Raw genomic sequence first — 25409 nt, 5'->3', positions numbered from 1 at the left:
ACAGAAGTGGCTATGGGGAGTGGGAAATGTGGCAAGGACGAATTGGCGCGCTACCTAGAGCAAGCGTGACAAGGGCCACACACTCTATAGGCAGCAGTAATTGAGACAACACCTTTGTGGAGCAGGAGAAAATTTGCCTGTAACTTTGCACAAAATCGCCTCGGATGAAGACCGCAAACGGCTTACGGCATACCTGCGAGTTGAGTTGTTAAGCTACTGTACGTAAAACTGAACGTCGCCAAGAAGACAAATTGAGCCCATACAGCGAGATACTTGCAGGCCGTACTGTGGGTGGTGTAGCCGTTACAACTGTTCGCCACACCCAAGTATACAGCCATCAGATAAGATTTATTTCTGCATTTTTACTTTTGTACAGCGTGAACCATTAATTTGAACTGTGTTTTAATAATTGTTCTTGAACGTTAAAGAAACTGATTCACCCTGTTATTTCATGCTACTCATACACCTATACGGGATTCCTTTTTGGTATTTGATTGCCGGCCGGTGTGGCCGTGCGGTTCTAGGCGCTTCAGTCTGGAACCGCGTGACCGCTGCGGTCGCAAGTTCGAATCCTGCCTCGGGCATGGATGTGTGTGATGTTCTTAGTCAGGTTTAAGTAGTTTCTAAGTCTAGGGGACTGATGACCACAGATGTTAAGTCCCATAGTGCTCAGAGCCATTTTTTTTTTTTTGGTATTTGATTAATCCGAGTATCCTACTTTACACCAATATGAAGTGCCAAGTTAATATAAAGATGCACCATTTAAATTGTTTTTATGTTTTATTAACTACTGCAAAGTGTTATAGTAAGAGTTTGCTTACGTAAAATTCAATCATAGTACAGCCAAGTTACTAGAATCTGTTAAATGACTATATAGAGTCAGTTCAAAAAATAACATCTTCTTAAAGTACATTCCAGTAAAAAAAAGGTTTTCTTGAAGTGAAATGTTCAGTAGAAAAAGTATGTGCTTTAGTATCTAAGTATTTTAGTATTTAAGTTAGTTGTTTATGGAAAGTGCTTTTCTAAAGGTCCCCAACTGGCCAAATTTTTTAGCTCCCTTGAAGTTATCTACTGGGTTTTTTCTCTTTTAAAAAAGTAATTTATAAGGGTGTAGTCCAACATTGTTTAAGTGGAGTAATATTAATTTGAAGAACCAAATTAAATAGTAGCAAGAAAGTAGGTAAAATTCATAATTCTGCCTTTCAAATACGTCACGGTTTCATTGCCTGGATAGGCTGTCGACCATTACTACATGTTTTAGTATTTTAAATGAACTTGGAACTGAGTTGTCCCAGCTTCAGTATAGTATTATTCGTACTGCGTTTCTATCTAACTGCTGGGTAAGATCTTAGGGGAAGAAGTGAATAGTCTGATTTACTTATCGATTAGACACATCACACGGTCAAATCCTGTGGTAAGGGTAACTCTATTGATTTGCTTTCCCTATAACCAGGAGTATCCTCCCATTGAGCACTTTGTTTGAAAACTAAACTAAATTTTAGTAAGAGCAACATAGAGACTGGCTTTCTGTCATTTAGGTAAAAGTATAGTAAATTACAAAAGTAATGGTAGGATTAAAAGTCCTGTAAATTCGGGGGACAGGGGGATGAGTCCTGACGCCACGTTCAATCACATCCTAGATGTGTCCGATCGGGTTGAGATCTGACGAGTTAGGAGGCCAGTGCGTCAATTGGATGTTCCCACTGTGTTCCTCGAACCATTCCATCACATTCCTGACCTTGTGACACTGCGCATTATCTTGTTGGAAAACGCCACAGCCGTTGAGAAAAATGATCGTCATGAAGGTGTGTACGTGGTCTACAATGAGTATACGATACACCTTGGCCGTCATTGTGTCTTTCACGAGCTCCACTGGGCCTGTGGATGCCTGTGTGAATGTTCCAGGGAGCATAATGGAGCCGTCGGCAGCTTGTCTCCGTCCCGAAGTACATTTCTGAAGGAGCTATTCCCCTGCATGACGACGGATTCGCGCACTCCCGTTAACATGATGAAGAAAGTATCGGGATTCATCGGACCATAAAACGCTCTGCCACTGCACCAACGTCCACTGCCGGTTCTCCAGTGCCCATTTCAACCGTAGTTGCCGGGGTCTTGGTGTTACTATTGGCACTTGTAAGGGTCGTCGGCTGTGGAGCTCCATCATTAGGAGTCTTCGATGCACTGTGTGTTGAGACACAGTTGTAGTCTGTCCAGCAGTGAAGTCTGATGTTAGTTCCGTTATAGTACGCCGCCTGTCGTATTTTACCAGTCTGGCTAGCCTACAACGTCCGAAGTCTGTTATGAGAGGTGGCGGCCAACCCGACGATGTCTGGTCTCGCCACGTGTTGAAGACGCTCACCATGGCTCTCCTCAAACACCCAACACGCCTTGCACGTTCCGAAATGCTCGTGCCGAGCATACGGGCCATAGGTCGAACTCAGGTGCATCGCACAACTTCCCAATTCTTCACACGGACAGCACACTCACTGATAGTACATGCACGGTGCGTATGTGTGACTAGCAGTCATCCCTCGCCAGGTGACGCTACTAACGCCTGCACGTGTAAATATCGATAGTAGATCGCTGGTCATAATGCTCTGGCTGATCATTATACATTACACTGTCGCTTGTAGCTGCTGTGACTGACAACAAGAACCTTTGAAATAACTGTTATGATTCACGTTCAAATTTATACAGTTCTGTTGATAAAGGTTTCTTTGTCGTACGGCTACAGCTGTTAAATGCGGAAGAGATGATTGAAACATTTTTATGTATTTACTACGATTATTATATGCAAGAAAAAATTAGAAATAGTTAATGTGTTGACTATCTAGCTTGAGTATCTAGCTTGTCCCCACATTTTGTGGCGTAAGAAAATTTTTAATCCCTACGTTGTACGCATTGCACGCCATTTCTGGAAGTGATAGTTTATCTGAAGCTTTTCTATATTTTTGAACCAGTGTCCAGTACTTTTTTGTGTGTTTCGATGATTGATTTTGTGAGTTGATTGTGTACGGAACAGTGTATATGTTCTGTGTACGTTCTGTGAACATTTCCGCTGATACAAATTAAGTGCTATCGTGCCGTGTATACGAGGCAGTGTAGAAAACTAGATTGTATGTACAAGTAGTTAACAGTTACACAGATATCTTTTTTAAAGCCACATTATTTCAATATCATGTTGGTATAACTAACTGCAGTTGCCCCAGATCTGTTGGAGCAGTTCAGATGTCATAATTACTTATAGATAATGGAAATAAAATAATAAAGTAATCTTTTGATAATAACTTTATTTTACATTTGAAAAATAGACGTATAAAAATGAATAGCCATGCTGTTTATGAAAACATGAATTGTAATTAACACCTCCACATGAGTATGTCGCCTATGAGCGAAAGCTAATGTACAAACAACACCAACATGCATGCAGTATGAGTGGATGGGGCGAGCGACTGTTGGAGTAGCTAGGGCTGGCGGCGCCGTAGAAGGCTGATAGGGAATGGTTGAGGAAACGGAGGGCGCAGACTCCAAGCGGACACGCGACTCAGACACCTTCGACAGTTCTTGTCGCTCTGTTACAACACTGTGTACCGTTGTAAGTTATATTGGAGGTTAGATTGCGTTCGTTGCCCAGTATGAGACTATAAAGTGTTACTGTGCGCATTACCTAATCGAGATTAAAATACAAGAGGAAATGAGATGGTCTTAAGGATTGTCGGAGTGTTAATTGATATGCAAATAGGAGAACAGACTTCACTCCAGAAATAGACATGAAAGCAATGCAGAGTGTGTCATAACCTGTTACGCTATGGTTCAGAGTGGCATCCTATAAAAGGCTGACGCCTTGAAGATATTTTCTCGGTGCCATCATTCTGTTGAAAACTGGATCGACAGTAAGTAGTATTGCAAGAATGTTAGTGTCTGAAACGAGCCAAGGTTTAGCTATAAGGTAGTAGCGACCGTTACAATGGCTGGCCATAATTCGTACTATCCGTTTGCCCATCAAACACTGGCTATGATAAACGAATCACCTCTTGCTCGACTTCCATCTTATTAGAGTACGCTCAGCTACAGTCATCGTATGTGAATGAATAGAGACGCAAAGAGAAGAAAGAAGTAAAATTAACAGAAAGGTAAAGGCATTAAAATAAATGTATGAAGAAAATTGGTCGAACTTGCTGTAGAGACTAATGAAAGTGTGAAAGCAATACCATAGTGGTATTGTATGAAAACTGTCCTCTCCATGGGTCTGCGTGAAGTTCAACTCGCGTCTATGACTAGAATACACGTAGTGTAGCCGATATGTTCCTCCAAGCGACTCATGTCTCAGTGTATCTTATAGATATCATACGAATCGGAGGACTGAACACATCTGTTCCATGAAAATTAAGAGAACTGAAGTGTTTGAAAATTGTCATTGACGTAGTTGTTCCCTAGAGGTTGGAGAAAATGTGACAGCAGATTCTTGATTTTCACACCAGACAGTCACAACGGTTGATTTTACTTTCTGTTGTGCACTTCGCATATACATGAGTTCTAACTTTTGTTCGTCCTCGGATGCGAATAGTAGGGCTTAGAATAGCTTAGGGGTGAATAGGTAGAGGTTAGATAAGGATCATCCAGCGACTGTATTACTGTCAACAAACTGCAGAAAATTTGGTTAGGGAGAGGCCGTGTGACTGCGGAGCCTGCGCACTCCGGCGTGAGGTGAGCGACTAGGCAGAGGCGGCGCCGCCTGGCGGACGTGGCTTAGTGGTAGCCAATAGGCGCGTGCGCCACGGCGACCGGCGCATGCGCAACGGCGACGGCGGGCGCCACGGCCACCGGGTGCGCGCCGGGCGTGCGGTGCACGACCGCGTTGAAGCCGTTGTGGTCGTCCGCCTGGTACTCGACCGTGCGGGTGGAGCCGTCGGGCTCGACCAGCGAGTAGCTGCCCTTCACCACGTCGCCGTCGCGCGCCTCAGACTGCTGCTTGATGTCGCCGGTGTGCGCGTCGTGCACGCCGTAGTTGAACTCGTACTTCGGGTACGCCTGAAAGCAGAAGAACCCAGGGATGTATTCACGTTGGAAAGATTATTCAGTAAGCTTCTGTCTAACATGAAACAAGAAATCTGAATGCCTAACAGTTCGAAGGAAAATTGAAAAAAAAACCTTATTACTCTGCAAATTACGAGGGCTATTCGGAAAGTGAGGAACGATCGCTCGCGAAATGGAAACCGCTGTGAAAATCCGACGAGGCAGTGTCTCTAGAATGCCAGTCATCGCATCAAGACGCTCTTTTCAGTTGTGAGCGCGCTGTCAGCGAGTAAAGGTGCCTAGAACGACAATGTCTCCCGCCAAGTAGGGGGGCCCGCTGAGAGGCATCGCCTTAATGAATGCAACCCACCTAACACAACTGCCACGCACTTCCTTCTTCGTGGCAATTCTCTGGCGCACTCTGCAGGGGCAGTGAAGACGCTCCTGCAGCCTTTTCGATGGGAAGCGTTCGATCACCCACAACACAGCCCTAATTGGCTAGTCCTGAGTATCATCTCTGTTCACATGAAGCACTGGATACGAAGACAACACTTGGATGCAGGCTACGCGCTATAGACCAGCGTAGAGAATTACCAGAAAGCACAGGCGACTGCCTTCTATGACGATGGTGTTGGAAACTTGTTGCAACGCTCCGGTAAATGTCTAAGTCGGAGCAGCGACTATGTAGAGAAGTACCAGGAAGGTATAGCTAAATCTGCTAAGAAAAAGGTTTTGATTTCCACTGTGGTTTTTTCGCGACCAGACCGTTCCTCACTTTCCGAACAACCCTAGTACATAAATATCTATTAGGTTGATGCATAAGTTTGTAGCGTTTTTGTTTTGCATGTTGGTATTTCAGTTCCTGTGGGTTTATTTATCGAGTGTTCAATTTTTTGGTAGTTCACCGTTACTGTTTGAGTCTAATCTTGTCATTTCTAGATAGTGAGTGGAGCTGGGCCGCTAGAAAACATTTCCGACATATTCTTCTGTTTGAGCTCAGTGGAGGGGTGACAGCAGCCAGAAACACTTGCGCCGTGTCTGGGGATAATGCCGCTCGACAGGGCACGGAATCAAAGTGGCTTTCTCGTTTTAAGGAGGATCGTTTTGACATTTGCGACCCTTTACGTTCACAAGGCTTTCGGGGTTTGATGAACATCGATTAAACGCATTAACCCACAAATGATTCGCGTTAGTGTGCTCGAGCACTGGCAAATGTCATGAACTGTGATCATTCTACCAAGCGGCTGCTACGGTCACAGGTTCGAATCCTGCCTCGGACATGACTGTGTGTGGTGTCCTTAGGTTAGTTAGGTTTAGGTAATTCTAAGTCTACGTGACTGATGACCTCAGATGTTAAGTCCCATAGTGCTCAGAGCCTTTTGTATCAGTTTTTGATCATTCTAGTATCATGCGGCATTTGCGTGCAATGGAGAAGGTTCAAAGCTATTGCTCTAAGCCAAAATTATAAAAATCTGCGGGTGGCCGTACGTGCATCTCTGCTTGACTCTTAAAGAGCTCCGAGCAGTCCTGTCCTGTATTCTTACTGGTGACGCGAAATTGTGTCTTCATGCTAACGTAAAGGAAAGGAGGGAATGACTGAGCTCAAATAGAGCAAGAACTCTCCATACAAAGACCTGCACTCATCCACAAAAGATATTGTTATGCATCTGGTGTAACAGTGACGGCGTGGTGTGCTACGAATTGCTTTCCTGGACTGTAACCATCACTGCTGACATTTCTTGTCTTGCAGACGCAACTCAAGGACAACGACCAGGAAAACTGCGTGAAACGATGCTACTCCACGATTAACGCCAGCCCGCATTCTAATAGACTGACTAAAAGCACTATACAGGAGTTGGGTTTTCCGCAACCACCTTATTCGCCTGATCTTGCGCCCTCAGATTTTCACACTCTCTATGGAACAACCTTCAAGGAACTTCCTTTCCGAATGAAAATACGCTCCGAACAGAGTTCTACGAGTTCTTCGCCTCAAAATTACTTGATTTTTACAGTCACCGATTCCAAAATCCCAGCGTTGACAGACTGCTGTCAATAGTTAATGACTAAAGCCTCTGTTGTGTTTTTTAAACTCATGGGAAAACGCTACGAACTACGCACCAACCCAATAGATTCAGGGACTTAAAAGTTCTAATCACATGGCAAATAGTAATGTTTGTTTAAGACTATTTTGTTGCTATTGTGGTCTTCAGTTCGAAGCTTGGTTTGACACTACCATGCTACTCAATCAAGTGCAAGCCTCTCCATCTCCGAACAACTGCTATATCCTTCCGAATCCGCTTACTGTATTCACCTGTTGGCCTCCCTCTCTGATTTTTACACCCGCACTTGTCCCCCATGATTCCTTCATGTCTCATAATGTGTCCTATCTACCGAACCCTTCTTTTACTCGATTTTTGCCACAAATTTCTTTCCTCCCTAATTCTGTTCTGTACCTCCTCATTAGTTACACGATCTACCCATGTAATCTTCAGCGTTCTTCTGTAGCACCACGTTTCAGAATCCTTATTCTCTTCATGCCTAAACTGTCCTTGTCCACGTTTCACTTCCATTCATAGCTACAATGAAGACAAATACCTTTAGAGAAGACTTCCTAACACTTAAATCTGTATTGGATGTTAACAAATTTCTTCAGAAACGCTTTTCTTGCCATTAACAGTCTACATTTTATCTCCTCTCCATCATCATTTATTTTGCTAAGATAAAGTCTACTACTTTTAGCTTCTCCTTCCTAATTTAATTCCATGAGCATCATCTGGTTTAATTCGACTACATTCCATTATCCCTGTTTTGCTTTTGTTGATGTTCATCTTATATCCTCCTTTCAAGATGCTGTCCGTTCGATTCTATTGCTCTTCCAAGTCCTTTGCTATTTCTGACAGAATTACAATGTCATCTGTAAACCTCAATATTTTGTATTTCTTCTCACTGAACTTTAACTCCAACTCTAGATTTTCCCTTGGTTTCCTTTACTGCTTGCTTAATGTACAAAACGAATAACATGATAGACCCTGTCTCACTCTCTTCTCAAGTGTATGAGGTGTACTAATGTATTATAAGTGAAACTAAGTATGTACAAATATCAGACATAAGTTCTTTGAAAAATACGTTTGTAATCGAGTAAATATTAAGCAATTATTAATTGAAACGCAGCAGGGAAAACTGAGGAGGCAGCAGCTTTCTTTTTTTAAGTACGGCTTACTTATTAATTTACTTGATTAGCATTACATGGTATAAATGTGAGTAGCACCAAGCAATATTGGTGAAGATATCAACACACAATCTTTTGTTTGCGATTGTCGTGTAGAAGAATTTATAAACACAGGCATTCTATTTTAAACAGCATATAGTTCTGTGGAGATGAATCAAAATATTTGTGTCTCTGAAAACTGAGAGAGTTACAAGTTTATAGTTGAAAACGCCCTTTGAGTTAAATGCAAGGAACAGCTGGAAGAATTACTAAAGCTGTCTAGCATGGAATCCATCTAAAACATAAAAGAAATTACTATTTCAAAACAGCGAAGACCTGTTGATAAAAGAATTCTCTATTCGTTATAGTTCTGACCACGTCCACACATAAAGATAGAAACTAATTGACATTATACGAATATTATTTATTTATGTGAGCAGATTTTACTGTTGACTGTCAATGAATTTTCCTGCTGGCGACAGTAGCGCAGGATGGCTTGTATTTTATCTGACATGACAGTAAGAAAGTTGTGCTGTTGGCTGTTGTAAATAATTGCATAACACCTGAAGATAGGAACTTAGGAACTGTTAGTACGTGGATAATTATTATATCAGCAGGTCTTGGTCTTTTCGAAGTACCACATTTTCGAATACTTGCTGGCTATGGGGTACCACTTTCATCTAAACTAGGAGCGTCTCATCACAGGCTTGGCATTAGCATAAGCAATTTGTTTGCAGTAGGTTACGGTGATTACCAGTGCAACCTTGTGGGACCTTGCGCTCAGATCGGCTGAAACGTCATTGGTTAGAATTTAATCCCCTGTCGACATTAAGGTCATCAGAGAGTATATAGCCCAAATGATTTAAGGTAACAAATACATCCTAAATCTGGATCTTTGGACTTGTTTACTCAGGGTACCCCTCGTAGCTACGACGGCATTCGCTTAAATAAAAACTTTATAACTTCGTTCGATAACATCATTAGGTTCACTTTAATTCCCTAATAGTGTTTACGCAACGACTGAACAAACTATGGACATAAAATTTGCGGAATAAGGGGAGAAACATCAGAGTTGAAGAAGAAAACAAGGTATTCGACAAAACACAAAAGTCGCGGATTAATATGCCAGGAGAAGCTAAAATTAATTTGTCGTATGGAAGGAAGTATCACCTTTGCCATTCTTTGTCCTCCAACGAGCGGTTAACACTTGCAGTACTTCAAACATTCTTCCAGTCGTAAATTGGGACAAACATAAAATTCACTTGCTCTCTCTCTCTCTCTCTCTCTCTCTCTCTCTCTCTCTTTGTGTGTTACACTCCAGCAGTCGGCATCATTGTTAATGTAGAACTGGCTATTTATAACTTACGTTATTGTTACTGTGTAACTTTAAATAGAGTCCTAATTCTCTAATAATCCTGGCGAGGAGAATGACACTGTCCGTGGGATGGCGACATCACGCAGAGTTGCCCCTTCATGCTACGCGGAGAGAGTAAGCTATATGTAGAAACCATGCTTCGCTCTCACCCTTTCATTTCCATGTCTGATGTTAATACAGCACAGACACTATCCTGCATAAGATACCACTTTTATAGTGACTACTTGCACGGAAGGAAGAAAAAGTACCTCAGTCTCATTCAAATTAAACTACATGATACCAGAGACCTTTTTAAATCTCAAACATGAGGTCGGAGAGGTAGGTCAGACGTCGAATGACATCAGCCGATCCAACTTAACCACCTCCCACCGTGACTAAACTGTTCCATACTTACCTATCGAACATGTTTTCAATCTGCTGTAGCACGGAAACGGTACGTTTTTGGACAGGGCTTCCAATTCAAAATATTGTCTACTCACTCCTATCTACAAATCCTAGAAGTTTGTAACGGGAACATCCTGATTATGCAAACTGAAGCGATGAATGAAAAATTGTACCAAGGCTAGGATTCGAATATGTGTCTCCTGCTCATTAGGCAGATGCGCTTCAAGTTTAGGGGGGAATACCAAGTGGGCTGATACGTGAATTGGAATTTGGATTAGACAGAGAGTCGTGCTAGGGTAGTCCGTGTATATGTGCAAAGCCGCCGTGGCTAAGTGGTTAGCGCATGTACCTCGTGAACAGGAGACCGAGGTTCGAATTCTGGCCGTGGTACAAATTTCCATTCGTCGCTTCATTCTGCGTACATACGCCCAGTCTCATTATTTCACTGTGTCCACTGGAGAGGATTCTGAGTGAGTGGTCATTCGTAACAGTAGCCCTGTGTTGTGTAATACTCTTCCTAGTTCTAGCAACCGGTTGTAAGCGTAAAGTGCCAGGTGTTCAGCTCGAGCTGTTCAGAGAAGCGAATAGCGTGACACGTTATGCGGTTCTCAGCGCCTGCGAGGACTGTGTCGTAGCACAGATGTCTCGGGAAGGAGCGGCGGCGCGGCATGCAGCAGACGCTCGCTGCGTGCCTGAGCCCCCGGCGACTTCTCGGTCGCAGAGTACTTTCACAGCCGCGGATGGCTGGACGTGTCGGCAAATATGGAGGAGGACGGGACGCACGGCAGGCAACCTGCTGCTACACGTCGGCTCGGGAGGCGCTCCTGTTGCAGCCAGCACACTTCGCAGGAGCCGGCCGAAATGGGAAGGGGGCCATTTTCTCTCTCTCTCTCTTTCTCTCTCCCTTTCTTCATTTTGTTCCTCCTGCCGCGAGATAGCATCTTCATTTGCCTGAATTTCCGCGTCACCACAATTCTAACGGCTAGTTTACACGACGACATTAAGTTGCGAAACTCATTTCGTGAAACCAGTTTAACGAAACTGATTTCGTGTACAACAGTAGACACAGCGACACCAGCGTTTCGTCGTCTTTTGAACGCCAGAGTTGTCTTTGGAATAAAGTTTTGCCAGTTGCACGAGGAGCAGTGGATTTTTAATGCTTGTCTGCATGAAATGTGTACTAAAAAAAGAATAAGATACTTGAGAAAACTCCATTGGGTTTCCAGCCACATCAATATGAGTGTGAAATGTTATGGGACTTAACTGCTAAGGTCATCAGTCCTTAAGCTTACACACTACTTAACCTAAATTATCTTAAGGACAAACACACGCACACATCCATGCCCAGGGAGGACTCGAACCTCCGCCGGGACCAGCCGCACAGTCCATGACTGCAGCGCCCTAGGCCGCTCGGCTAATCCCGCGAGGCGTTTTGTGTTGTAAGCAACTTGACACGGCTCGAAACCCGAAAGAATTTTATCAGTAAATACCGTGCTTTCGGATAAGTTATGTGTTTAGATTCCCGACAGGATCAAAAAGATGTCACCTCGGTTGTCCAGAGACATTACTGCAAGAAATTATTTTAAATGGTCAAACAAATTGTTTCAGCCATCTGAAAATGACACCACAACAGTTCGCGTGCCTTCTTTATTGATGTGACAATGTGACAAGGAAGAAAAGTACTATAATGTGAAAGCATTGTTGGCACAATTGAAACTACACATTACGTCGTGTATTTTTTTTTTTTTTTTTTTTTTTTTTTTTTTTTTTTTTTTTTTTTTTTTGCAAGTGGGGATTCATATCCATCTCTGCAATAGATGTGCTTCTAAGGGAATGAATCATCAAGTTACTTATCGTCAGATCGTCCATGTTCAAGTTTAGCAGGGCGGCCTCAAGTGCAGCTATATGTCGTTGCTTGTTTCTGTAGCCAAAACCGTTGGAATCCAACAATTACCTATGTACAGAATAGATACCCATGAAACGAACAATGTACTGCATTCCTCCCTTCATAGTTACTCGTAACTTTGGTACGTGTTACGGACGCAACACCTAACCTCAAACCACGGGCAACTACTAGTTTCATGTCGCCAAAGCTAGAACAACGCGAAACTGTGTAGTTTCGTCAGCGATTTAGGCAGCCGCGTAATGGCCAGTAGTGCAGTTTCGATTCTTGGTTTCGCAACCTTTAAATCATTGAACGCAGTCCCTATCGGTCCACTCTTACAAATTCTAATCCTTTATTATTAATCGCTACTGATTTCTTCTCCCTCCTCCGTTACTCTGAACACCCACATAATGCGAACGTGTATTAGATTGGTTCAAATGGATCTGAGCACTATGGGACTCAACTGCTGTGGTCATAAGTCCCCTAGAACTTAGAACTACTTAAACCTAACTAACCTAAGGACATCACACACATCCATGCCCGAGGCAGGATTCGAACCTGCGCCCGTAGCGGTCGTGCGGTTCCAGACTGTAGCGCCTTTAACCGCTCGGCCACTCCGGCCGGCGTGTATTAGCTAATTGTTCCTGCAACTGACAGTATACGTAATATCTCTGAACATATAGAGATAGAGTGAGTTCTCTCTGATGACGCGTCCTAACTTCATAAAAGATGGAAAAATGAAAATATTGTGAATTTCAGAATTTACTTCAGGTTGAATCGTGATAGGTGAACTGTATTTAGGTACGTGAACGAAACAGCCAGGAAGATGTGAGATTTCAAATAAACATTCTTTCGTCTTTATTTGAAACCGTGATCATAATTCACATTTCACCCAAATTAATAAGCCCTCATAACCCAACATTCGTTTTCAGTTAGGTTGCTTCTTACCGCTTTTTTGAGAAGCGGTATTAGTGCATTTCAGTACGTCAGGATATAGAAGATACAGTGAATCACTTAACACTCATATACATACAATTAAGGTGAAAATAACCATTTGAGGATAACAGTGTTGGTGTCATCGCAAGTAAAGTTTAAATCACGAGGGACTATCTGGTCTCCAACAGTACTCCACCAGCGACCTGACGGTAGACTTGTGGTACCAAATGTTTTACCCCCTTTCCTATTCCAGTCACGAATGGCTTGCAGAAGAATGATTGTCAGCAAAACTTCGTATCGGCTCTAAGTCGTCCGATTTTCTCGTTGTCACCTTTTCGCGATAAGTATGTAGGAGGCAATTATATGTTGCCACACACTTTTTGGAAAGTATTCTCTCGGAACTTGAATAGAAAACATCGTCGTGGTGCACAACGCCTCTCTTGTGGCATCTGACGCTGGAGATTGTTGAGCATTCCATAACGCTCCAGCGTCGAGAAAACGATTTCGTGACGAAACGTGCAGCTTTTCGTTGGATCTTTCCTATCTCCGATATAAGTCCTACCTGGTAAAGATCTCAAAATGATGAACAACACTTGCTAATCGTTCAAATGGTTTTTTGTAAGCCACTTATTTAGCAGATGAATGATATTTCCTTAAGATTTTCTCAATAAGAGATTATTTGTTTTATGTAGTCATTCCACCTTAGGTCGCTCCAAGTGGTTACTCTAGGGAAGCCAACATTTGATCATGGTTTTAAGAAAGATTACCACGACCTGACCACGATTTAAGGGAGGTCCCAGGGAGATCTGGTCGCAATAAATTTCAACTGCACAACTACGTCGTATTATCTTAGACAGGTTGACAACAGAGATGTAAATATAAACATCTGGCATATACTGCTTAGTTTTGCTCTATTATGTCATATGGTATCATATTTTGTGGCAACAGCACAAACAGAGAAAGTTTTCAGAGTGCAAAAGCATGTATTATGACATTTGTGGTGTAAATCCAAAAATGAATATTACACTCAAGCGTTCTAAATGTGTTTGTTGTATTAAGATTTTTGCCATTTTCCACACGTAGAAGAATCCTCTCACTTTTGGGTCTATGGAATGAAAAGTAAATATAATGTAATCTAAGCAAAAGTGATCTGTTCGTCGCATATAATATGCATATATAATCATAAAAAAATTCAAGAAATTTGCGCTCGCACACACACACACACACACACACACACACACACACACACACACACACACACACACACACACGCACGTACACACACACACACACACAATATATATATATACTCTATATTATAATAAAAATTGATTTCAGCCATCAACTCTGTCTTAATCAATTCTAAGCTGCTGATGTTTCTATGATCCGTCCAGTTATTGCTCGTAAGACACAAAAATCTTTCTAAGTGTTGCGGAATGTTACTGTGAAATGTAGATCAATTGAGAATAACGAAACGAGTGTGTTTGAACATCAACATCTCTCATCGTCTTTACCGAGTCCTTGTTACTTCCATGTGTCATTTCTGCCACAGTTGCTGACTAGTATGAGGCGAGAGCATCCGTGGACTGCCAGTGCTGACCGAGAAACAGCTGAACATCCCCCTCTCACGACCGCTCTAGATACGTTTTGACTATGTCATTCGTTCCGCCTCCTCGCATTTCCTTATGCCAAACCTTCTTCTTCCCACAGAAGTACGAACACAAAACAGCGATCTGTCGGTCAAGAAACTTGAACTATAGAAAGTACTCCGTGGAATTACTGTTTGCGAAAGAGATCACTGACGGAATATTCGGTAGAAACAGGCGGTCAATAAGCGAGCCGTGAGGATTATAGAAATACTGCTGTAATACGCGAGATCCTGGGAAAAGCGGGAGATTTGTCCACTCTAGGTTACTCCAACATATTTTCCAGTACCATAGTAGTTGTCACCAGTAATTTGTCGCCTATAGTGTAATCGAACCAACAGTGACTCTCTTCGTTTAGTAATCCGCAGTGCGTTACATTTATTTACGTCCTGGAAAAAACCGCAGGTCATTCCCGTTTTTAAGAAAGGCCGTAAGACAGATCCACAAAATTATAGACCTATATCGTTGACGTCAATCTGTTGTAGAATTACGAAACATGTTTTATGCTCAAGAATTATGACGTTTTTGGAAAATGAGCTTCTCCTCTATAAATATCAACATGGATTGCGCCAACAGAGATCCTGTGAAACTCAGCTCGCTCTGTTCCTCCATGAGATCCACAGCGCACTGAACAACGGCGCTCAGGTTGATGCCACGTTCCTTGATTTCAGGAAGGCGTTTGACGCCGTCCCGCATTACCGTTTAATGAAAAAAATACGAGCTTACGGGGTGTCGGAGCAGACCTGCGATTGGATTCAAGACTTTCTTGCAGATAGAACTCCACACCTCGCTCGTAACAGAACAAAATCGACAGATGTTAAGGTAATTTTCGGAGTACCATAGGGAAGTGTGATAGGATCCCTGCTGTTTACACTGTATATGAATGATCTAGTAGAAAGAGTCGGATGCACTCCAAGGTTATTCGCAGATGAAACAGTTATATATACCGAAGTAGCAATGCCAGAAGATTGTAAGAATTTGCAGAACGACCTTCAGAGAATTGATGAACGGTGCAGATTCTGGCAGTTGATCCTGAACTTAAATAAATGTAACACATTGCGCAAACATAGGAAAAGAAATACACTACTGTACAGCTACACTACTGATGACATACGGCTGGAGACAGCGTCTACCGTAAAATATCTAGGCGTAATTGTCCAGAGCGACCTTAAGTAAGCGTAACTATCCAGAGCGACATTAAGTAGAATGGCCACATAAAACAGATGGTGGGAGAAGTAGACACCAGACTCGGATTCATCGGAAGCATCTTAAGGAAATGTGACTCATCCACGAAAGAAGTGGCTTATAAGGCGCTTGTTGGCCTGATTCTTGAGTATTGTTCATTTATCTGGGATCCCTATCAGGTAGGACTGATAGAGGAGTGGCAAGTTTCATCACTGGGTCGTTTAGCTGGCGTCAGAGCGTTACGGAGATGCTAACTCCACTGGCAGGCGTTACAAGAGAGGCGTTGTGGGCCACGGAGAGATTTAATATTGAAATTTCGGGACAGCACTTTTCGGGAGGAGTCGGACAACATATTACTACCCCCCACATACATCAGAAGAGTAGGGTGCTTGAGATTTGCTGATGACATGGTCCTTCTAGCCACAGGGGAAAAAGAATTACAAGATTTGGTGGACACCATTGCAACTAACGGAAAAAAATATGGAATGAAAATTAACACAAATAAAACAAAAGTATTGGCAATAGGAGGAAATAAGGAAATAAAAATTGTGCTGAATGGAGAAACACTAGAACAGGTGCAAAATTTTAAGTATCTTGGAAGCAGGATAGACACCGACTGGAAGTGCACCACAGAAATTAAAACAAGGATAGCAATGGCAAAAGAGGCGTTTTATAAGAAAAGGAGAATCTTCTGCAGCGGTATGGACAGAGAACTCAGAAAGAGACTCATAAAATGTCTTGTATGGAGTGTTCTTCTATATGGCGCTGAAACATGGGCTATGAGGAAAAAAGACAGAGAAAGGCTGGAGGCTTTTGAGATCTGGACATGGCGGAAGATGGAAAGAATAAGTTGGATGGACAGAGTAAAAAATGAAGAGGTACTGAGAAGAGTGGGAGAGAAAAGGCAGTTACTAGATGTAATAAAGAGAAGAAAAAGAAATTGGATTGGGCATATATTAAGAAAGAATGACGGACTGATAAAAACAGTTTTAGAAGGTTATGTAGAAGGGAAAAGGAAGCGAGGAAGGAAGAGATTCCAGATACTGGATGACATGATGGACGGTACAACATACAGCAGCCTTAAGAAGGAAGCAATGGATCGCAGAAAATGGAGAGGCAAAGGACCTGCTAACATAGCAGATAACTGATGATGATGACATACATCTCTCGTATTGACCACGAGGAGAAAATTCGAGAAATTAGAGCCAATACAAAGGCTTACCGACAGTCATTCTGGCCACGCACTATTCGCGAATGGTTCAAATGGCTCTGAGCACTATGGGACTTAACATCTGAGGTCATCAGTCTCCTAGAACTTACAACTACTTAAACCTAACCAACCTAAGGACATCACACACATCCATGCTCGAGGCAGGATTCGAACCTGCGACCGTAGCGGCCGCGCGGTTCCAGACTGAAGTGCCTAGAACCGCTCGGCCACACCGGCCGGCTATTCGCAAATGGAGCAGAGTTGGAGGGATCAGATAGTGATACCGAAAGTACCCTCCGTCACACACCATTAGTTGGCTTGCTGACTATGATGTAGACGTAGATGTATATCAAATGCCAGTCCCTGCACCAGGCGCCGATCTTCCGCAGCTCTTCCTGCACTTAGTGCCATTCTCCCGACGTTGTAACCTCCCTACAGGCGACAGCAGCATTTGCGAATGGATTCGTGGAGCCTCTCACGTAATCCACTAGATGGATCTTTAGTATAAGTTATAAAAGCGTACTTCACCAAAAAGAGTGAAATTTATCACCCTGGCTTTAACGATTCTAAATGAAGTGACAGAGTTGTAGGTAGGTGAGGAGAAAAGTACAGTGTGGATGCCGGGAGAGATCCTTGTTGATTACCGAGTGGGGGGGCAAAGCACTGTGTGTGTGTGTGTGTGTGTGTGTGTGTGTGTGTGTGAATCAGCGGCGAGCATCGCGACAGGTCCGAGAAGCGCCCTCGCCCGCCCTGGCGAAAGTGACGGCCGGCCAGCAGCGGCTGCCACTGAGCTACAAACCTTGAGCCGCTGCTCGACTTTCTCACCGCTATCGAGCGCCGACCGCTCGCCTCACTTTAATTACGCCCTGGCCGGCGTACGCTCGCTTGCAAATCCCAAATGGAGCACAGCTCTTCCCGCTCTGAAGATCAGCATTTAAAGGCAGCCGTCTCGGGTAGTTTCAGTTGCTCTCATACAAGCCTACGCTATTGATGTTCTTTATTTTGGATCCTCTTCTGTTCCAAGTTCACCTGAACACATTTCGCCACTACTGTGGAATCATGTGTAGATGGTTTCTATTTGTTCTTCTACATCGCTGTGCGAACTTATTTCACATTATTTTTGCAGTGGACATTTGATGGCGCGGGCACATAGATGCCGTTCCCACTGACCGTTTTTCCAGTGCCATCTTTGTCTTTCCATGCTGTCTAAAACTTTCAGATGGTGCAACTCTACCTGTTTACGAATATTTAATGCACCAATGATCTGACTCGAAAATTAAGGTGCTGCCACACTAGATAACGATCCGCTATTATGAAACAATGTACTTTGCGGATGTACAGTACGTCGATAGTCACCACATGTGCCTTATTATGAAGGCTTGAGCGCTCGGCAATCTACAGCTATTAATGAACAACATTAAATACAGCTGTGTGAAGTGGATGTAATAAGAGAATACCACAATAATGAGAACAGTAGTTCACTATTCTCCGCAACAAGCTAAAAATTTCAAATATTTCTATCATTCGTGTCGTGGCACTCACAGGATCATGAATGAATAAATAAAAAGTATACAAAGCGCCATGTTTGCGTCAAAGTCTCTCGATGTGATTTCATTGAATGAAAATATTTCCACTGTCGCTCATGGATGGAATTACAAATATCTTTTTAATCCCAAGCCAGAATTCAGCCATAATACGTCACGTCGTAATAAATGATATACTAGAAATACGCTGTCGGTGACATAAGAGACGAAAAGTGGCCAAAGGGATTGTCATCAGTCATGCGGAGCAAAAAACTCGAACATCGTTACAAGACGTATTCTTCTGTTTCGGAAAACTACTTGATCACTGTGATAACACTCACTGTCGGGTGGATGAGGTGGTCCTCACTGAAACCTCAGGCCACGTTTCACGGTTCGCAGCTGGAATTACGGCTGAAAATCGTGTCTACCAGTCGCGCATCACTGTAGTAGCACTGCGACATTTATAGCCTTAATTACATGAAGTGATCTAACACGTTGATTACACAGTCATTGGATGCCCTCTGGCCTCTAGCAGGGTAACTGATCTCTCTTTTAACGCTTTCTGCTGTCAAATACCGACAGATTTCCATAGTAGTGGCCGGCCGAAGTGGCCGTGCGGTTAAAGGCGCTGCAGTCTGGAACCGCAAGACCGCTACGGTCGCAGGTTCGAATCCTGCCTCGGGCATGGATGTTTGTGATGTCCTTAGGTTAGTTAGGTTTAACTAGTTCTAAGTTCTAGGGGACTAATGACCTCAGCAGTTGAGTCCCATAGTGCTCAGAGCCATTTGAACCATCCATAGTAGTAATAGACGTACATCTAACGCACCTTTTCTGCGAGAGCAGCCCAGCAAACATGCCTGTTATCGCTCTGAAACTTTAATCATTTACACTTCACATCCGCTTACCTACTCCCCGTTACTTTCATAATACATGCATTCTTCCTTCAAGGCCTTGCGGGTTAAACAAACAATATTCTTTGCATTTGGAGACATTCGTAACTCGCAAACAAAAACTTGATTCTGACGTGTAGCTGGAATCGTCAAGGATAGAAAATTCAGAAGTCCTCCAATATGTGAGGAGACACTGTGAGAATTTTTCAGTGCCAAAAATTGTGAACTTTTTCTGGCAAAAAACAGCGTTTTGCTATATGTAACTGAGTTAGGAATTCTATGAATCAATCTGGTTGTCGTCATTTACAGTTCTAGCCCCTGCGGCCAGTAGCTAGCGTAAAGTTCAATATCAGTAAAATTTAGTTGTATTTATTTGAAAAAAATGTTAATATTAATTTTAATTCAAATTTTCTTACTTCTTTAACAGTAATCACAGTTAGCATGTGTCAACAGGAAAGATGGAATGAACAAAAGCGTTCAACGACAGATGGAGCGCATGCTCGCAGTGGAGCAAGCATGACGAGGGAAATCGGCTGCGGCCTTTGGCAGGAAGCATCCCGGCGTTTGCCCTAAACGATTTGGGAAATTATGGACAACACCTTCCCAAACTACTTCGCCGCCTCTCTCCGTCTGCCAGCACAACAACCAAACGAGGGAGTATTTTACCTACTGGGGGCCCGAATTCGACAAGAGCAGGTCTTAAATCACTGTCGATCTCATTTATTTTCGTTTTGCGTGACTTTCGTTAATGTCATTCCCGTGGTGGTTTCTATAAAAGAACGCCACCGAGTTCGTTCCCACATGTTCCTTCATCAGAGTTTGTGTCCTGTCATTAACCACTACTTTGTCAAGGGGTGATTAACCGCTAATCATCTTGCCGCCACTCAAAATTAGTCTTTTCCTTGTTAATTAGTCTCATCCTAGAAAAAAGTCTAGGCTAGCTCTGAGACGCTGACACTTTTCCACCAGTATCGATTTACAGTAGTCTGAGATGACCACTTTCTCCGCATATTCACTTGTGAGAGAGGTATTTCTCTCCCCAACATATTTGAACAGCACTATTGTGCTCTTAACAACTCTTTTGTTGAATCACAATAGTTAACCCGTTGGAAGTCTATTTGTATCATTTGGAAAAGTCTGCACAAATCTCGAAACAGATTCACTTTGCCAACTGATCCGTTGTTTGCAAGCACAGACTGTACCGGAGACACTTGTGCAGAGGTTGGGACGGCGGTTCGCACCTCTTCGCTGCTCTGCGCACCTCTCACCGTGCCTCAGGGTGAATGTGGGCCGGCACCGAGCTGAAAGACCAGTTGTACACTTCTTGTCCACCAACCACACCCGTAGGATGTTTTGAACTCCCGATGCCCGCACGTGGGAGAACAAGAATTTCTTCTAATCTAAGCGAGGCTTTCCCCAACACTTGCACACCAACAGACATGTAGTAACAACATCTATCACGTCCATTCTGCAGTGATTTTTTTGTAAAATATGCAACACATTAGATTCGTCTAACTGATTTGCGAGATGATACTCACAAAAATTACACATACGTCTCCCAGGGCTTCGTAGAGTTTCGTATGTGTATTTCACAGACTTCATATTCTTTATCATGTTCCTATATTCGTTCATAGACAGGAGTTTATACATGACCAGGTCCGCTGCTAACAACAGTGCGAAGCAGGAATATCAGATCCAGTCGTCACTATGGTAGACCTATACGGCCATCTGATTCTGAAAATACGATACGATATATACGACACATGCATGCATGTGCAAAGGAACTTTGCATCATAATTAGAATAACACAGGCACTGCAATATCATACTTATTTGCCGCCGATACTGGGAAAGAGACTTTCAAGTACAACGCATGACCTGTACGTACATATACATAATGGATGTACTAGTACAGGTCGTATACGCATGGTTGACGACATATGGAACTTTGGGGCTGGCCGTGAGTCGTGCACGGATAGCCAATGGTAAGACGACGTCACGCTATGAGCGGGAAATCCGGATTCGAGTTTAGGTCCAGCACAAATTTTCATTGTCTTCATTCCATACTGCAGCTGATGGTTGTCCTTATTCGTAATTGCGAATGCATTAAATGATTCCGAAGACGTCAGGTATCGCGGTCAGTCACTCCAGACGATAACCGTTGTCACTCAGTTACAGTTGCGACTGCCGGATTGCCACTTCTCCCGGTACTCAATTTGAGCATTAGTTTCGGTGGATAGTTAAGGAACCAGTTATTACAGACAAAACTACTATTTTCACACAGTAGTGGCATTTTGGTATCTAAACTTTTCTGTAAGGGTCACTGCATCGTTGGTTTTAAGAAAATCAGATCGACTCTTCAGAGTTGGCCGCTCAAAGGTGGGACTTGCTTCTGACTGAAAATTGTTCAAATGAAGAAGAGCGTCACATCACGTTCTGGTAAGTTCTCTGTAAAACTCAACCAAAGAGTATTGTCCATGCTTCAGGAGAAATGGAGACAAATCGCGCTTTACATCCATCGTCAGGAGATGATCGTAACACTAGCAGAAGAAAGTCCTAGTTGTTACACATTGTATATAGCGCAAAAATCTTTTCTTTTCTCATTCCCCCACCCCCCACCTTCACCCCCATTCCCTCCTCCACCTGCTCTCCATCACAATAAAATTAACATAACGAGCTCAGTATAAGGGTCGAATCAGAGTATCCCTGCTGAATCTGATCCCAGGAGAGAAGTCGAAGCGTGGGCTAGAAGAAAAAGAAGACAAAAGCGATGTGATCTAATCGGCCAGAACATTTTACTTTCGTTAGGTCAAAGTGAAACTGTGGCAACAAGTATGAAGATGCGCAATATAGGTGACGGTGAACTACGCATCATGGTCTCAGTCCTTTATTCTGCAGAAAATGGTATAAATCTGAAGATAAGACCGGCAACATCTGGACGTATCGTTCTTGACGGTTAATTTGTGTAGTCCAGTTGTGATCCTACGCGCTTGCTCTTGGGTTCCCGCAAGGCCGCGTTCGCAACAGTTCTTGCATCCTCAAGTTGCCTCTGGCACTAACTGGAGCCTCCAGAGGCCTCACGTTGGAGTCAGTGGCCGGCAGGGTTTCACTGGCGGCGTGTTCCGGGCGCCTGTCCAGCTCGCTCGGGCTGGAACACTTTTGCCACGCAGCGGAGAAACCTGTCCCTGTGCCGGCGCTTCCTCCGCCAAGAAAGCGATCGCCGCGCGTTCTTCCTCTGCCCCTGGCTACGTTCTCGCTTTCTTCGGTCCCACTCCTGCCCCCTACTATTCCAGGAAAGCGGCTGCTGGTCAGGAGTATCCTTAGGTTCACCTCTGGAGCATCCAACAGGCGATACGCAGTCATATTTACATCTGGGCATACATCATAAGTAGACAGGATCTAAACGAATGAGGAGCTGGACTTAATGTCTAGCAACGATGAGATAGTGACAGTCGATGCACAACCTCAAATAGGAGAACGATGGAGATGGAAACTGGCCGCGGTATTTTCAGTACCACCCTCCTGGAATTCACCTCAGATCATGAGAGGAATTTATAGAAAATCTACACGTAGATGTCTTCATAAATGGGAGTATAGTAACTGAACGATTGAACCGCCACATGTGATCAAACATGATGCGGCGATAAAAGACGACTGAAGAAACAGACAATTAGGCAACTGGTACTTCGAATGCATAATAACTAACGTTTTAGAGTTCGCGGGCAACGGCCTTGCCGCAGTGGATACACCGGTTCCCGTGAGATCACCGAAGTTAACCGTTGTCGGGCGTGGTCGGCACTTGCATGGGTGACCATCCAGGCCGCCATGCACTGTCACCATTTTTCGGGGTGCACTCAGCCTCGTGATGCCAATTGAGGAGCTACTCAACCGAATAGTAGCGGCTTCGGTCAAGAATACCATCATAACGAGCGGGAGAGCAGTGTGCTGACCCCACGCCCCTCCTATCCGCATCCTCCACTCAGGATGACACGGCGGTCGCATGGTCCAGGTAGGCCATTCGTGGCCTGAAGACGGAGTGCTTTTAGAGTTCGCAGTACGTCGCCAATGCACAGTAATCAAATATGGCACAGTCTGAAATTCGTATAGTCTACGCATCCGTGGTTGTTTCTGTATGCACCATGCACTTCAGTACGTAAGTCTACCATCTCATGACCGATGAAATTTGTCCTGACAGAAGCTAGAAATTATGTTACAGTGTCTGAAATAGAAATCAGGACCTTGCGAGATATTTCGAGTACCTTCTGTAGTTGACAGAACGGCCTTTATTTCAAAATTACTCTAACTTTTGAGTTTTCTTTATGAACCTCTTTGTTATCTGAAATGGTACAGCAAGAGTAGACTACTCTAACCACTAGGATGAGGAACTATAGGTCGTATGCTGCATATAGATAACTCTGGTGAAGACTACCTACATAGTTGTCAGACTTCACAAGTCTCTAAACTAACATCGGAAAAACAACACAGTATCGAAATGTGTTCAATGCTTGAACACAATACCTCTACGCTTGATGTATTCAAATGGCCTCCACAGGATTTGCCGCAAGCCACTATAAGCACGGGGGTAGTGGTGACTGTTCCTGTTGCCCACTTTATAGTTTTCTACGTTTTATTAGTTCCCTGCAGCCTCCGCTCAATGTGATTCAAGGGCGCTGCTCTAATAAATAGGCAGCTAAATAGGCGACAAATTCAAAGGCTTGCACCACCCTATTAACAATATTATATTCTGAGTTATCGTACCGGTTAAATAACTTCTACATTTGATGGCTGGTAGGGGTGGAGGGGAGGGCGTTAATGTAGTTGAGGGTAGCTTGTTGGTTTTCAGATATCTCTACGAATTTGGCACGCGTTGCGGCGTATCTGACTCAGTAAAGCAGCTGACACAAGATGCGTTCTGCGGTCATTGTACTGGTGTTTTCTAATTACCGTCGAAAGGCTGACAACGCTGCTGCTGGAGGGAGGAGAAAATCTTGGCTGTGAAGTTGTTTTCTAGCCGAAGTGTAGCTAAATTACATGGAGATCATATATACAAAGGAAAACTAACGAAAGATGTCGTTTACCACAAGGAAATAAGTGGGGAAAGAAATAGAGGAAACAGCTGGAGAAATATATACCCACCAAAGCATATCGATGCGACAACAAATCAGGAATGGGCTATAAAAGCCTGAAACTTCATGAACATAATATTGACCACTGTCTGTACATATTAAAGTAATAAAACCATAGACATATATGATACTTATATTTCCTTTCGAAATGACAAACGGAATACAGAGGTTCTTAGGATATAATTATGGACGCTACTATAGAGGCAAATGAATAAAAATATCTAAAAACGAAAGCGCTTGTCGCTTCAAAGTGATATGAAATGGAACGAGCCTGTAAGGTCAGTTTCTTGGGAGACCTCTAGAAAAGCGTATAAAAGAGACGGCGCACAAGACTCTGTCTTGAGTACTGTTCGAGTGCTTAGAATCCGCCTCAGTAAGACGTCGAAGCAATTCTGGGACGGGCTGCTGGATTTGTTACCGATAGGTTCGATTACTACGCGAGTATTGCGGAAATGTGACATGAACTCGAATTTGTATCTTTAGAAGGAAGTCGAAATCAAGGTTCATACGGAAGCATATAGACACTCGTTTTCTCATCGCTGTATTTGTGAGTGGAACAAGAAGAGATATGACTAGCAGTGGCACAAGGTTCCCTTCGCCATTCACCATATGGTGGCTCGAGAAATATGTATGTAGACGTAACGTATTTGAACTGGGTCATCAGTGTACTAGTGACAGACACACCACTGGCCTCAGGCTTTCATTTTAGAGCGCGAGAAGATATCAACAGAGCCAGGAGATAAGCGTAAGAGAACAACGTAGCGTTTTGTGATCTTCAATATTCAAGTTGACCAGCGGCAAGGGAATTTCATATCACCTGTGTGGCAGCATCGTAAACAGTTAATAAATGCACTTTAACTTCACGAACGCCGACGTACAGCTATTTTGAAAATTACCGATATGCTTTGGTCAAACTTGGCGGCAACGACCGACTGTCACGACTAGGAAGGTGTGCAGTAACTGTGATCTCTGATCGGTAGAGCGAATGTTACACTAATACTTGCGTCGAGTATGTAAGTAACTGAT

General features: G+C 43.4%; 1 protein-coding gene across 1 annotated transcript in view; it reads right to left on the bottom strand.

The window, feature by feature from the left end:
- Positions 1 to 3270: 3270 nt before the first annotated feature.
- The window catches only part of LOC124711496 (cuticle protein 8), a 37052-nt gene continuing 14913 nt past the window's right edge, over positions 3271 to 25409 (bottom strand). The window contains exon 3 of the mRNA XM_047241609.1: positions 3271 to 5031. Within this exon, the coding sequence (XP_047097565.1) occupies positions 4750 to 5031 (282 nt within the window). The 3' untranslated portion in view covers positions 3271 to 4749. The remainder of the gene's footprint in view (positions 5032 to 25409) is intronic.

This window comes from Schistocerca piceifrons, chromosome 8, assembly GCF_021461385.2.
Source record: "Schistocerca piceifrons isolate TAMUIC-IGC-003096 chromosome 8, iqSchPice1.1, whole genome shotgun sequence".
Classification (NCBI taxonomy): Eukaryota; Metazoa; Arthropoda; class Insecta; order Orthoptera; family Acrididae; genus Schistocerca; species Schistocerca piceifrons.
This window is presented reverse-complemented; position numbering and strand designations above follow the sequence as displayed.